The sequence below is a fragment of the Triturus cristatus genome, chromosome 6, assembly GCF_964204655.1.
Source record: "Triturus cristatus chromosome 6, aTriCri1.1, whole genome shotgun sequence".
NCBI lineage: Eukaryota > Metazoa > Chordata > Amphibia > Caudata > Salamandridae > Triturus > Triturus cristatus.
The window spans coordinates 531,980,953-531,996,868 of NC_140589.1; the positions used below are offsets into that span (position 1 = coordinate 531,980,953).

The 15,916-nt window shown below is 46.3% G+C and overlaps 1 protein-coding gene across 2 annotated transcripts in view; it reads left to right on the top strand.

Annotated features, from left to right (window-relative positions):
- Positions 1 to 10,835, top strand: part of SENP6 (SUMO specific peptidase 6) — a 755,486-nt gene extending 744,651 nt beyond the window's left edge. For both annotated transcript variants that reach the window (XM_085610971.1, XM_085610972.1), the window contains one exon: positions 10,135 to 10,835. In XM_085610971.1, the coding sequence (XP_085467097.1) occupies positions 10,135 to 10,350 (216 nt within the window). In that variant the 3' untranslated portion in view covers positions 10,351 to 10,835. The remainder of the gene's footprint in view (positions 1 to 10,134) is intronic.
- Positions 10,836 to 15,916: the final 5,081 nt, after the last annotated feature.

Below are 15,916 nucleotides of genomic sequence, written 5' to 3' on the forward strand. Positions count from 1 at the left end.
ACCAGGCGGATGTTGTTGCGGCGGGCCCGTCCTTCCGCATCTTCGGCCCTAGCCACCAGTTCTCTCGATACCATGGCCAGCTTGTCAACCTTCTTCTGGAGGGCGCAGACAGTATCCTCCACCGTGGAGACCCTCGTCTCAGCCTCGGTGATTCGATCGACTGCCTTCCGCAGGTCCTGGCGGAGGAACGACACTTTGGACCCCACCGCACCGATCTGGGCCTCAAGGGCGGTTCGTGACTAATTGATGGCCTCCAGGAGTATCACCGTGTCTGATGAGACGCCCTACGCGGCACCTTTACCCGCTGGGTTGGCTGTGGTGTATTGGTCGATGGTGGGTTGTTTGGGTGCCGCCGCACCGGGGTTGCCCTTGCCCATGATGGTGTGGGGGGTCTGCTCCAGAACAGTCAGTGCCACAGCCAGAGGTAGAGATAATGGGGGGAGCGGTAGGGTACACCACCCACCTCCGGGTGGGGCAGAGCGCCATGACCGTGTCCCCAGCCCTGACGCCCAGTCCCAGGCAGTGCGGACAGGTATCCCCTCAAAGAGCCCCCGGGGCCTCCAATATACTGGGACAGTCAGGACAATCCGTGTGGCCGCCCGGGCAGCCGTCAGTCTGGGGGGAGGATGCTGACTGGCACCGGCCGACTCCCCCGACCGGCGGAGCCCTACGTCCTCCTCAGGGGGTCAGGCGCGTAGGGTAGCAGTAGATGGGCGCAATGAGTCTAGCCTGACAGGTCCCCCACCCAGCTCACCGCAATGAAGTGGTGCACAGGAGTCCTCAGGCAGAGCGGCAGTCTGGAGGCCCGCAGGGCCCCACCGGCAAATTCCAGGCCCAGGGTAGGCCTCACCAGGCCCAAAGCCTCTCCAGCAGGGGACCGGAGACACACACAGCCGGCGGAGGTGCGCCGCGATGGTAGGGCGTCCCCGCCGCCTCTCAGGACCGGGACTCGATCCGCAGCTACAAGGGGGTCGCCGGGCAGGATGGTGTCAGCCCCAGCCGCGTCGCCTGTGAAGCGTGGCCGCCGCAGCTCGGCCTCAGCCGCCCGGTGATGCGTGCGTGGTCTCTGCTGGTCCGGCGAGTTGCGGGTGTGGCCGCCGAATCAGGCTCCTTGCCGCCTCTAAAGCACCTCAGCACGATCGCCGTGTGCCCGCGTGCAATCCGCTCACCCAAGCCGAGTGTCTAGGACCAGGATTGTGGCGGATGATGTCCCTGGAAGGAGCGAACTGCGGAACTCTACGGAGACGCGTCCGCCATGTTCGGCTCCCAGGCCACGCCCCCCACAGATCATAGTTTAGTGGGATAATTGCGTTGACTTGGCTACTAAGACATACCCCCAGATAGGTAGCTGTATTTGTAACTCCAAGGCTTGCTAGCGGGGGGGTCTAATTGGAAATTTAAAATAGTCTGTGTTTTATACAGATTTAGGTTATAGCCGGAGATGGCGCCAAATCGTGCTTCATACATAATTGCGGCCATAGCTTTAACAGGATCAACTGGAAAAAATCGCAATATTATCCGCATATGCGGTTAGCTTTAGATTTGTCCCATTAAGAATAACTGGATCGATATTGCCATTGATCAATAAATGCTGGATAAAAGGCTCAATATAAAGAGCGATTAATAAAGCGTATAAAGGACAAAGGACAACCCTGCCGGGTCCCCCTTTGAACTGAAAAAGAGGGAGAGGAGAGCCCATTGAGTTTGATTGTGGCTGTTGGGTAGCTATATAGTTTCTGTACCGCCGAGGTAAACCTTCGACCGAGGCCCATAGAAGGCATATATATCCATAATGTTGCCCATGTGACCCGGTCGAAGACCTTCTCGGCGTCTAACATCAACATCCCCATCTGCTGACCTATCTGACCGGAAACATCGAATGCAGCAATAGCCGTGTTGATATGAGCAGCGATGTCTCTTTGCGGAACAAAGCCATGCTGATGCTCTGAGACTATTAAGTGAATTACCGGAGCAAGACGAGCTGCGAGAATTTGAGAATAAAGCTTAGCGTCTGCGTTGATCAGCGCTATTGGTCGGAATGAGCTCATATCGTCAATGGGCTTCCCCTTTTTTGGAAAGACAACGATATTAGATGTATTCCGAGAGGGACCTCTTCTCCTTGAAAAATAGATTTGCATACCTTGAGAAAGATGGGACCAGTATATCTTTAAAGATTTAAAAACATTCTAGTGTAATCTTATCCTCGCCGACTGCCTTACCAGCCGGCAGGGCCTTTATAGCTTCCTCAATTTCCCGTGCCTCAATATCTGCATCCAGTGGCTCAGATACCATCGGACACAAAGTTGACAACTGCACATATTCCCAGATGACCTGCTCTGCCGGAGTGCCTGAGCAACTATATAGGTTAGCACAGGGGTCTCCAACGAGTAGCTCGGGAGTACCTTCAATGTATCGCTCTGAGGTGAAATCAAGCCCAGTATCAATTTCAGAGTAGGTGCCTATTAAAGAAGGCAGCACTGATCATCTCAAGACCCTAAGAGTGACAACCAGCCAAACTTATCACAGTAACTCATACTAACACTCAAACACACACTTTGCCAGCTTATAGGACCTGCTACATGACAGTCTGTATCCAATCTCAATATAATTAAGCCACAAGGAGATCGACCATGTTGCAGTCCCTCCTTTATCAGTCACGACGTGTGTGTGAACAGTGCATCATCAAACAAGTATGGCAGCAGTAGCCTAAGCTGTAATCGGTGCTGACCCACCAAAGTGCGAGACTGCAGGAGTCAGAGAGTGAAAATGTGTCAGTTAGATGCATGATCAGCTCAATACCGGAGGAGAACAGGGTATGATCCAGACCAGAGAAAATTAAGAGACCCATCAACATTTATGTGTTTGCCCATAATAAACACTATTGCTTCCTGAAACTATGCCTGGTGCCAAGAACCGCCAAATATATATGCTTGCGGCTAGCCCATCATAAGAGTGTTATATGTGGCACAATTGTGTCCATTCCTGACATAATAGTGCCAATGGCATAATTATGGTCATCCTTGACTATTTTAGTATTTTTGGTCTAGTTGTGGTATGCTGGCAGCCATCATAGACCTACTCTGAGCATGACTGGCCTATATGTGCCTATTCCTGGCATATTAATGGTCATGACTGATATGTGATCTTATCCCTGATCCTTCTGGTTTCAAGCCTTGGCACAACTGTGTCCCTAGTATAATGGTGGGCATTACTGGCATAATCCAGGCATCCGTGGTGCTATGGTGAGCATCCATTGTGATATAATGGGGTAACCCACAATTGTCCACGGACCTGGGTAACAAACGGTCCTAGATTTCTTTAAAGCTACAATTCAGTCAGGAAAAACATTCATTAGTCAAAGGGCATCCGGTACACATAGAATTAGCATTGTATCATTAATGTACCACCATTTTCTTTACAATGCAAACAAGTCTATCCTCAAAAGACACAAAGGCACAAAATATCGCTCCAATAGTGACTGTTTATTATTTAGTTACTTTTATAACAGATCACCATATTCAATGCTCCAAATAGAGAAAGAGGTTGCTCCAAGGGGAGTGTGAATAAGGAAAGTGCTCGTGAAGTAGGACAGATATAAAGGAGGGGAATCCAAAAGGCAAATTAAAAAACCAATCAATTACACATTCTGGTATCCTTAGTAAAACTGGTCGTGGTTCATAGTGGCATCCGTTTTACAGATAGGTCAGTCCCTTATGGATTTACAAATATTCATTTCATGATTTTCTGATGGTGCACAGAGAGCATTCATCGGTGAAAAGACAGGCTGGGATGATATCAGGTACAGGCCCACTGGGGGAGAGTGTCGACGTTTCAACCCTGGTGCAATTTGGGTAATTTATATCCTCTGCAGGCGGGTCTTCCTCAAGGGCGGTATCCTGACTGTACCTCACCCTAGGTTGCCTCCCCTCCCCCGTCCTGAGGAAGACCCGCCTGCAGAGGAGATAAATTACCCTCATTGCACCAGGGTCGAAACGTCGACACTCTCCTCCAGTGGGCCTGTACCTGATATCATCCCAGCCCTGCCTTTTCACAGATGAATGTTCTTGGTGCGTCATCAGAAAATCATGAAATGGAAAGAAAATGGTGGTACATTAATGATACAATGCTAATTCTATGTGTACCGGATGCCTTTTAACTAATGAATGTTTTTCATAACTGAATTGTAGCTTTAAAGAAGTCTAGGACCATTGTTTCATATACCAATGGTGAGCATCCATGGCATATGACTGTAATACCTGGGAATTCAAAGTAGTCTGTCCATATGAGGCATTTGTACATGGGAGTACATGATTATAATGACAAGCTGATGTTTTGAGACCGTGCATTTCTCAAAAACTTAAAGGCAATTTTAGTTTTCTAAAATGGGGTTTCTTCTGGAAAATTGAGTTTGTTTGCCCACAGTGGAAAGTAGTATTAGATAGAAAAATGTGCATTTTCCGAAACTGGTGAATGATAATTCAAGCTGAGTTGGGGAGACGTACTGCTGTGCTAATGTCCTTTGTGCCACTGGGCGTGTCAAGATTTTAATGTTACTTCATAAGTCAAGGGGAGGCATTTAATATTGAAGACCTTTTTCCCAGCATTTCTGCTGGTAGCCGCACTTGGTATACTTGGGTGGTAACTACTGAAAACCTTGCTTTGGGTGGTCATAGTGTAGTCACTATTTTACAGGTATAACATTTGCTAGTAGCTTGGGAAGACTTTCCTTGAGCAGAAGTAGCTCTCACTACAGAAAAGGTTGGAGACCCCTGGGTTAGCATAAAACAACCCAAATTGTTTAACTACATGGGCAGGCCTAGTATATATCAAACCATCCATCCCTTTGATCGTTTTAACGTGGGTTTTAGCATTTTGATCAGCTATTTGATTAGCTAGTAGCCGACCGACTCTTTCGCTGTACTCGTACTGTTTAGTCCGGAGCTTGTGATAGTTATTAGCAGCTTTATCTGTTAGCAGTCTTTTGAGCTTAGCCCACGATTCGAGAACCTTCTGATATAGCGGGTATTCAGTGACGTTCTTGGTAACAATAGCCGTAGCGTGCTGACGCTCCAAGTCTAAGCACCCTTTTTGCTCCTGGTCCCACTGCTGGGAGCCCAACCTATTTTGCCTAATGATAAATTAAAGTGTGACTCCTCTGACATAGGCCTTTAGACAGTCCCAGACAGTTGCGATTGATGCCGAACCCAAGTTAGAGTTGATGTACTCCCCAAGTGCCTTACGCATCACCTCTATGTATTCCAAGTTACTAAAAAGATGTCTGGGAAAAGTGAAATCCCTGGTTGGCGCTTGTATGTTTGACTGTAACTGTGCGATTAGCATAACAGGGTTATGTTCGGAGGTGATTTTAGGGCATACTACCACAAAAGCGTTTGATTTTTCGCTAAATACTACATTTTGGAGCCATAGTTTCAGGCACCAGGATCCCTTGACACTCTCTCAGGGTCTTCTGTGCTGTAGTTGTGACACACGCCCATTCAGATTGACTGCATGCGTCTTCCTCTATACTTCTGCCCAAGCAAAAGTTTCTAAGTCATTGCCCAGCAAACACTCCACTGGCATAGTAGGTGCCACTACTATCTTTTTTGGGCCAATGACTTTGTGACATTGTCAGCATTGACAATCTTGTGCATCTCCTCAAGTAGGATCTGGTCTGGGGAAACCACTTTAGCTATAACCAAAGTTATACTGGCGCCTGTATCAGAGCCTTCTCCCCATTGATTTTTCGCCACTGTTTATACTTCACCATGCTAGTATGCCAGTGGACCAATGGCTCAATGTTATCTCCATCCAGAGACAATAAGGTAGCCTCTGTGTACCCTTTGGGATCTCTAGGGGCAACTTCCCATTCAATCCCTACACTCGCCAACCGTTTGCACTGGTCTCCGATGGGTGCCTTTTTTTGGTGCACATTACATCCTCTCTTTTGTGCCCTGGCTGGTTACAGTCAAAGCACACCCCCTACCTTTGGGGAGTCAAACTTCTTTACCTGATGCCTTTCCCTTTGAATGGGTAGCGGCTCAGGACTCCTCTCCCCCCCCCCCCCCCCCCCCACCCCTCCCCCAACTGGCTACTTTTAGGGACTCTTTGGCTTTGTTTGTTTTTATCCTTTCACCTTTCTTTTCCTTGAGATGGGGCCAAACCACTTTTATTCTGGTCACCACCCTAGTTCTTACCCACTCATTAGCTGTTTTGCCCAGTTTCCTGGGGCTAGACAGCTTAGAGTCCACTAGATGCTGGTGCAACTTCTCTGAATGACAGTTTGTTAAAATATGCTCCATAACCAACAGACTCTAGAGCCCTACAAATGTATCCACTTTGTTGCTTTTAATCCACAGTCTAGTGCCTTAACTGAGGTGTCAATGAAGTTTACCTATGTTTTTCTATTACCTTTCTAAAAGGAACTAAGCTTCAACATATACTCTTCTAGAGTTAACCCAAAAATCTCAACAAGGCCTGCTTTCATATGGGTGTAGGATTCAACTACCTCCTACTCTAACGTGAGTAGCCTATCTATACCAACCCATGGTACTAACTCCCACAGAAGTGTTTCCCAAGTATTGTGTCCCTAGCCTCCTCATCTTGAGAGCTCTCATATATGAGACCAGCCACTTGTCAGTGTCATCCCTTGTAACATAACTAGGGACAGCGCCTTAGGGGATCCTCACCATCAGCACCTCTAGTTATGCTGCCACCATCTGATCTGGGCTTCAAGCCAAGCCTGACACTTCTTACCTCTAGGGCCAACCTTCTCTCAGTCTGAGCTATGGTATTCTCCTCAAAGTCCAGAGCTGCCATACTCTTCTGAATGTACATCTGGCTATGTTCGGAGCCAGCTTGACTGTTGGCCCTGGGGACCATCCTGGACCCTCCAAGAAGGGGTAGATTTCTTCCAGCTCCTCTCCACAGGCTGTGATTATCCTGCCTCTCCTCACTACCTTGCGGTAATTACTTCCTCAGGCATAGAAGTACCCTGTGAGCTTCGCCCCAGGCTCTCGGGGCCTTAATCAAAGCAGGTTCCTTGGCTTGATGTTTTTTCTCTCTTCTCAAAAGGGCCTCACATCATCCTTTCTGTATGAGGGCAGTGTTGCCAAGTCAAGCTCCATGTCTTTTCGACCGAAAAGTGGCTCCTGGGCTTTGTTCAGAAACTTATGGATTTTTCTCCTCTATTTGAACTTGTAAAAAACGTTGCCAGACGTTTTCAGACGCTCCTCCACTCCTTGGGAAAGTTTATGCACTCTTTGGAAACAGTATTCTAGAGTTCAAGAATGGCCACAAAAAATACTTTTTGAGAACAAGAACTTCTTTTCTAGGTGTCTACCTATGTAGATTCTGGGAGATCTTGACTTTAACAACTGTATAGTTCTGCTAAACACAAGTTCTGGATCCCACCGCTAGGCACCAATGTGAGGGAATGGGATGTATCATATGGTGTGGTTGTGCGACCTCACTATGTAACATACTTACCAACCCTTTTGGGTCCAGGAGGTTTTGTCTGAACCCTATGCTCAACCCTGGGTAGCTGTGGCACTGAGCAGCAAGGCTTACACAGAAGAACAACTGTTAAGCATTTGAACAGCACCAAAACAATTGAAGAACAAATTAACATGACTCAAGAAATTAGACACCAATTTTTAAAAATAGACGGTATATTTATAAGAATTAAGACAATAGAATGAAAATGATCCACTGGAGGGTTCCGGAGATATAGATTTTACAAGCAATAATAAATCACAGCAATTTCACTCACCGTGAACAATCCTTGGCAAAGTCAACGAACTGGACACTTAGAAAAGTTTGAAAAGAAATCTTAGGCTCATGCGGTCGATTAGAACTACTTAGGGTGACCAACTCCAGCAGGGAGCTAGTCAGGGGAACCAGTTAGGTCCTCAACAACAGTTACCTTCGTGTAGAAGCAGTCCTCCAGCTGCCACAGTTCAACAAAGTGGAAGTCCTCCTTCCTGGTAGAACGTCCTCAGTTCCAGAGGTTTCTGAGTTCGTGTCAGAGGTCCAGTACTTATACCAAGTTGGGCCTTTGAAGTGGGGGAGACTTCAAAGAGATGCCTTTAAAGTGCCCAGGTTCCTTTCTTTCCTGCCCTGGCTTCAGACTCAATACAGGGACCCTGCAACCCTTGTGTGGCGACAGGACACAGCCCTTTCAGGTGTATCAGCCCCTCCCCCACATCCTGTCACAGATGGCCCATCAGGCACACCTAAGCTCCCTTTGTGGCTATCCAGAGGGAGATTTGGCCGTCCCAGGCAGTGATCCTTAAAAAGGCACTGCAGTAGGAACGGCAAAAACTTTTTCTGCATGGCATGGACTGTGAAGTCCATGCCGTGCAGGGACAGGGGATGCAGGCATACAGAGGGGCACAACATGTGCCCTCCTGCATGCATCCCCTGGCCAGGCATTCAACAGGGAGCCCTGTAGGGCACCTTTGTTTCCTCACCACCACATTTTCATGGCCAGCTCACTGCTATGAAAACTGGCGGTGAGGAACCTCAAAAACTCCTTATATGCTCAGCGGTGCCGCAGCAGCACCTGCAGCATATTAGGGCCTCACACCGCTGCGCCACCACCGCGGAATCCATGATCCCCAGCAGAACTGTGGTGGTGTGACTGCCGCACTCGTAATGCTGCGGTCAGGCTGCCTCTGCGGCAGTTCCCCCCCCCACGCCACCACAAGTTTGGCGGTCCGATGGACCGCCAAACTCATAATCAGGCCCTAAGTCCGAAGGTAGGAATCTTCACCGGGTGAAGGTGCAATAAGTAGCTGCTTTGCCGAGATTTTGCCCATTGGCTTGCCGACCATGTAGAGGCCTCTAAGGCCACAGCCTGCTTCCTTGCCCAGCTGGGGATTTTTGATTTCCATTTCAGAGGTGAAGTAAAAAGTTGACACTTCCGACCCTGTTAAATCTGGTTTGTGTGTGTGACCTTTGTTCCATCGCGAACTGGCTTAATTTGCTCCTAAGTACCGGTCAAGCACAACCAAATGACCTCACTGGTGTTTAACTCTTTTTGGCCTTGTTTTCACATTGAAACTTTTTTTAAATTCTTAACTGTGGGCCCCATTATTGCCTTTTTGTCATTTTGTTGTCTTTTTTTTCTTTTTTAGTTTACTCTTTTGTACCTAAATTTATTTGGGACTTTTCTTGTGTTATGTTTTCACTTTATTTACTGACTTAGTACTCCAAAAATAATAAACTCATTGCTTCTGAATGAAGCCTTTCTCCTCTGTTCCATAGCTACCATAGGGTTAAGCTTCGGTTAATTTAGCACCTTCTTGGTTCACCCTTACAAGTACTCGGGTTATTATTTGAGGTGGGTACTCACTTCACTTAACTAATGCTCCTAATTTCTTACAAGTAATATGACATCTGTATGCTCGTCGATCCATAAGTAAATAAAAAAGACCATTTCAACTGTGATTGATCCACAAATTTTACGTATGATGTTTCAACGTTGTGTTGCTTATGGATGTCGCTATTGCTATGCTGGGTACGTTGCTTGACTTTAAACTTACACTGCTGCTGAAAGTGGGGAAACCCTCCCCATCAGTCTCCGCTTTACCCCTTAGATGCTATTATCAAAATAACTTAACACCTGCATCTTAAACTATTGTCCCCAGCCCAGCGACTGAAATTGACAGAGTAAGTGCATGACCCAAATTAGAAAGATCCTGTAACATGTCAAATAATGCTATATACCCTTCACGGTCTTGGGCCATGAGTTGCACGGGGATGGTGGTAGATTGACTGCATTTGTTGCCAGAATGCTCAGTTGTTGTGGGCTTATCACACTGAACAAATGCAGCCCGTCTCGGTCATGAACCACAGATACTAAAGTTAAGGTCATCGCGGAGCATGTGACTGGGTCATTCAGACTTTTGCAATATATTGACAGTTTGCACTGCGTTCACCGGCGGTATGCGCCACTTGTTAAATAATGATTTTAAGTATGTGAAGAGCCATGAGAACTCTAAAACGAAACTGCTGTCTGTTATGAAGAGGCCAAAGGGCATGTTGTTATTGGTTGATTGTCGTAGAACAAGAAGAATACATTGTAGAAACGTTGACATTAAACGCTCGCTAACCCCCTGTGTGCATACTTTTCAGAACCCCATTCAGAGTTTTGATCTGCCGATGAATTTGACAGACTGGTTCCCGGAGCAAAGAATGAAAACTAAGCGAGAAGAGATCCGAAACCTAATTATTCAGCTTCAAACGCTTCAAAACAAAGACAAGAAGGGACAGAGGGACCTCAGCAGCACATCACAGCCGCAGGCCCCGCAGGAAGCTGGTGAGCTGATTGGTCCCGGCAGCGCCCTGTGAGCTATGCGCAACCGTGTGCTCTGCTCCAAGATGAACTTGTAATATACTTCACACAAGTCTCAATGAACTGAAGACGTGTATGTCGCGAGCGGAATGTCTGTCGGGGCCTACTGCGGAAGGAACATTCAGAACAATGTCTGCACCATTTCTAAGGGTGACCGTGTGGGTAACTGGAACCGTTTCTGGAGAGGCTGAGCCTCTCTGGTCACCCGGCCGTGACACCTGTACTCCAAGACAGAAGTATTCTCTGCTGAAAAATGAACTTTGGGATGCCCGTGTTTGTACAAATGTGTGTCATAAAATGAAGCTATTCCCAAATAGATGATATGTATTAAGGAAACAAGTCTGTACATATGTTAATGAGGCCAATATTTTCAGCATTTGTAATTATTTTTTTCACTTGTTAGGAAGCTTTTGTTATGTATTTCTGTTAATAGGACAAATAGTACATTCTGATCTTTAAGCAAATAAAAATATTTATAGGATCCCTTTTCTAACGTGCGTTCTTTAGTTAAGTGGATGTGAGTGAGCCATGATTTTTTAAGGTTACTGGGCGCTAGTGTCTCAGTTCAAGCACGCTTTTCTACTTTTCGAGTTGCGTATTGGGGTTGTGTGTACTAAACGATCTTGTTAGCAAGAATGCCAATTCTCATCAGTTAAGTCCGTTACCCGACATTTCGTTTTTTATTTTATTAAAACATAGGCTGTTTCGGATTTGTACTGTATTTCATAGGATAAATTGCAGTTTCGTGCATATGCCCCACATAAATACTCATTGACGCCTGCCGTATTCTGTATTGTAAATGAAATGTACTGTAATGTACAGCAAACTGGAAGACCAATTTTTCATTCAGGCTTGCATTTCATAGTGAAGTGATGCTACATGTATACGATGCTGTTTTCTAAAAGAGTTCTTTAAAAAGACTCCCATCAGTGGTGTAAGCTAATAAATAGTGTTCAGATTATATGTGGACACATTGTGAGAAAATATGAACTTTTGCATTAAACCTTTCTTTTGTTTAAAAGTCAACATTTTCCTAATGCTCAATACATTCCAGATTAATAGTACAATTTTAACCGCACTACAAAAGCCATATTGAGGGAAAGGTGCTGGGCTGAGTAATCGGCTGGGGCCATCTTGCTGGTACAAACAGAAAACGAGAAGTGCCACATTTAATAAGATTTCCCTTTAAAATATCAGCTCTTTGAAGCTCCTCTCCAATGTATTAGAGATCACTGCTTATATGGACTCTACCGTTTCTCTATTCTTTCCTACATATAGGACTTCATTTTGCCTTAAAAGGTCCAGAGACCCTTTTATTATGGCAGTAGGAAGTCTGAACTCAATCGAACAACCTTATACCCAGTTCCTCAATCACTTTTATCCTCCTGAAGGAATATAGGCCTTCATAGTTATTATTTGCAATATCAAGGCACCAGTGCCACCTCACTAAGAAAAGAATGTTTGATGCACAAAGTACTTATCATGACAAGTGCTGACACAGCTCCCCGAGCCTATCCAAAATGCTGCTGTGCTGGAAGAAACTCTATTTATAGCCTTTTCAGAAATCTGCAGTTTTAATGTGTAACTCTTCTAGTTATTTTTAGATAGAAATGTATGAAAGGAGGGCCGGGGTGTACGCATTTTGCATACCACACTCCTATTAATGTCAACCATGCAGCGGAGTTTGGAAAAACCGAAAACGCGCCTAGTCTTTTATTGATATTTGAAATCCTTCTTTTATTAGTTAGCCTCTGTTTAGTTTCTAATAAGCCTCTGTTTAGTTTCTAATATTTCTTTACATTCTATTTTCTGCTGTTCTCTTTGTTTAGTGTGTATATGACTTTTGGGTCTTGTGTGTTTTATGAATGGAATTGAAAAAAAGCGCTTTTTTATGATCTCTTTTAGTACCAAGTTCTCAAATCCATCTGTTGCCCCATTCAGTTTCAAACTCGAATTGGGATTGCTGGTCGCTAAGAAGGTGGCCTGAGTCGCTGAATAGCACAGTCATTCTTGGGGCCAATGTGGAAAACCGTTTGCTCGGCAGTTAGACCCTTTGTTGGTTAAGGGCCAAAGAACAGGGGATCCTTCCATGCTTCAATAATCTTAGCACTTCCATAGACTTTGTCACAGAGGTCTTTTGGTAGGTGATAACTTGCAGGCCCAGACAGTCTGGTCCATGTGGACTTGCATATCTACAGTCCAACAAACTTTATTGTGTTGACTTTCCATTAGTCTTGTCTAAGACCAGGCTTGTCTGCATCGCAGTGAAAAGAGCATTTCCATCCATTTACTGATCCCATATCCATAGGCTTTGTACACTAAGTGTTAGACTCCATCTTTTCAGCACATAATTAATGAGATTCAGGATTTAACCATGTGTTTGCATATACTCCATGAAATGCCATGGTTATAAAATTAATTCTTTAAAAACTGGGTAACGCTTCTCGTGCTGGAGCCTCTCCAGTAGTTCCAGACACCCCTCACTCAAGCTCTGGCAGCACATCCTAAGGCATCCCCTTTACGTTTACCTCTGGGTATTGCTTGGTTTCCGGGGATTCTGACCCCATTCATACACCTCCCTTTCTTGGGATAGCACTCCTGATGAATGGATATGGTTGAAGCGGGCAAGGTGAATAACCAGGTTTACATCTCTTTGGAAGATGAACCCATTGTCAGACTAGACTTGATGAAATCTGAGCCTTCCCCAGGTTGGTGTTGTTGCTCATGTCCTTTGAGCAGGGAAGTATTGGAGGCTTTCAATGTCTGTCCAAGAGAATATTTTAGAATTGCAATGCTATTTTTCAGGAACCTTTGGTATTCCTCAATTCAGCCAAAATCATATTAGTGAGCCCACTGATAAAAGGTTTTTGTTGTCTTTTTAAACCCACTCTTCCACCCATTTTTGCATGATAACAATGGAAAGCAGACAAGTATCTTCATATTTTTACCAAGCTCTAAACAAGGTGACTGGCTGATTCTGTCGGGAAGACAGCATATCGAATTTCAGCAGTCTCCAATTGACTAGAAGGACTACATGCCACGATTTGACTTTAAGATGTAGAAATTGAACATCTGTATGGATCCTCTTAAGAGCCATTTGAAAAACAGTTCTCCTATACCTAGCAACTTATTAGAAAGGTGTTCTTTAAAACTTCTATGAGGAACTGCAAACCTCGTGCAGTCTCGGCACCAAGTCACTTTCTACAATTACAACCAAGCCAGTGATTAAATATCTCCCACTCTCAACATAATTTTACCTCATCGACAGGCGAGTTATTTCCAGTTTTAGGGTGTTGCAAACTGCTTTGCTAGATCGTATAAATCAGCCAGCACTAAAAAGAAATAGTACACTCTGATCCTCTTCCTTAGACCATTAAATACACATGCGAAGAGCCTGACACGTCCCCAAATAAATGTAAGATAATTTGTGTACACAAGTTAGGGAGAAAGATTTTCCCCGAATAATTAGAGGAAGACCATAAATGATGTGGCATGGTTTCAGGCTTCGTCTTCTTCACTTTCATCAGCTTCCGGTTTCAGCTATCATAAGTCTACGACCTGGATGCCATACAGCTTATACTGGCTTGGGAATGGAGTCCGTGTTTTACCCCCTCATTTATTTTGCTATATAAAAGAGGAAGCTGCCTGTGTGCCGTTATGGACCTCCAAATGTTCAGAAGCTTACTATCAGGAGATAATGCACTGTGCCTGTAGTCCAAGGCTGTTGACCTCAAGGCATGTTGTGTGAGAATCTCTTATACTATCAAGTGGGCAGTAAAGTTTGTGTGAAGTCAGTAGGGGAGCATGTGGCAAAAAAAGTTATAAATTAAATTCGGTGTCCATTGACTCGCACATGTCTGAGATAGGGCAGTTCTGGCCTTCATCTTGAGTCCTGTAACTGATTTCATGGCAACTAAAACGTACGTTTTAAATTAATTAATTTGGTTCTCCACTGATGTCTAGTCAACCACATCCTGTCATTGACTTTAATATTGCTCTATTTGTTTTGGGTATTGAACATTTTGAGACAGTTAAATTGGTAAATGAAGTTCTGTAGTAGGGGATCTCTGTGTATAGTCATAATCTAGTGAATAGTCCCCGCCCATGTGTGTGGACCCCGGAGCAATAAAAATAATCTCTTAAATTGTCAAGCCATGCAGACCTGCATCTACACTTACGAGAGAATTTCATAGACCGATAATGCAGCCTAAATCCACAGGCTACACTGTCCAGTACTTCAACTAGAAAAATTCCACCACCAACAGCACTGCCTGCCCAGCTTTTTCCACAGAGAAAAAACCTGCCTCTTCCAGCAAAAGCCTCTGGAATGATAGAGAGGAAGGAATGGACAGACAAGCCCCATAGGCTGCTATTATGTGGCTCAGAACAGGATACTGTGCCTTTAAGAAAACTTTCCAGGACTTTTCCAGTATCCCAGAATGCAAAGCAGGTCCCTTTTACTTTCAGTTCTTTTTTCCGGCTCCTGCTAGCAGGACCCTGGAGCATTGAGCTCTCCCTTTTCAGGGGTTTATTGGTGATTTTTGTCACATTTTCAAGTGTTTTAGTGTTGGGAACTTCATTCTGGTGTTGTCAACATGCCTGGCTTGTTTGACAAGTGCCCAGAGTGCGATAGGAAGAAGGCTAAGTCAGACCCACACAGGGTGTGTATCGGCTGCCTTCCCCAGTCCCATGTGCCGGAAGAGTGTGAGATCTGCCACTCGTTTTCAGCCAGGACCCTGAGAGAAAGAATGAAGATCAGGCTCCAAGTCCTGGAGGACAGAAGGCTGAAGGCACAAGGTGGGTCAGGGGGGGCTGACTCTACCCATGCTGAGGCCTCTGGGGGGCTCCCCAGGGGCAGGAAGACCGGCAAACGCCCCCATTCCCCACCGGCGTCGATGACGTCGACTAAGGCGTCGAGAGGGATGACTACGGTCTGTTCACCTTCTCCCCAGGGCTCTGGGGAGAAGCGACGTCGACGTTCAACGTCGAGGGAGCTGACCAGGCCGCCGTCGACGGCATCGTCTGCGTCGACGCCGTCAACTTTGGCGTCGAGTCGTCGACGTCGAGATCAGGCCCGGCGTCGGCGCTCACCGTCGAGGAGAGGTCGCCGTCGGCGAAGAGGAGACGGTCGCCGTCGAGGCGTTCGCCGTCGAGGCGTTCGCCGTCGAGGCGTTCGCCGTCAAGGAGGCGATCGACGTCAAGGAGGCGATCGACGTCAAGGAGGCGATCGACGTCAAGGAGGCGATCGACGTCAAGGAGGCGATCGACGTCAAGGAGGCGATCGACGTCACGGAGGCGATCGACGTCACGGAGGCGATGGACGTCACGGAGGCGATGGACGTCACGGAGGCGATGGACGTCGAAGAGGCGATGGACGTCGAAGAGGGATTCATCGACGTCGAGGAGGCGCAGGGGGCGCCCGGACACCAGGAGTCCCTCGACGGAGTCCCCGGGGTACTCAGTGGTGTATACGCCGCCTCCTCCTCCTCCTCCACCTCCGCCTCCTCCTGCGATTCCGCCTCGCAGGCCTTCGGGCCCACCAGCGGTTCCGACACGATTGGT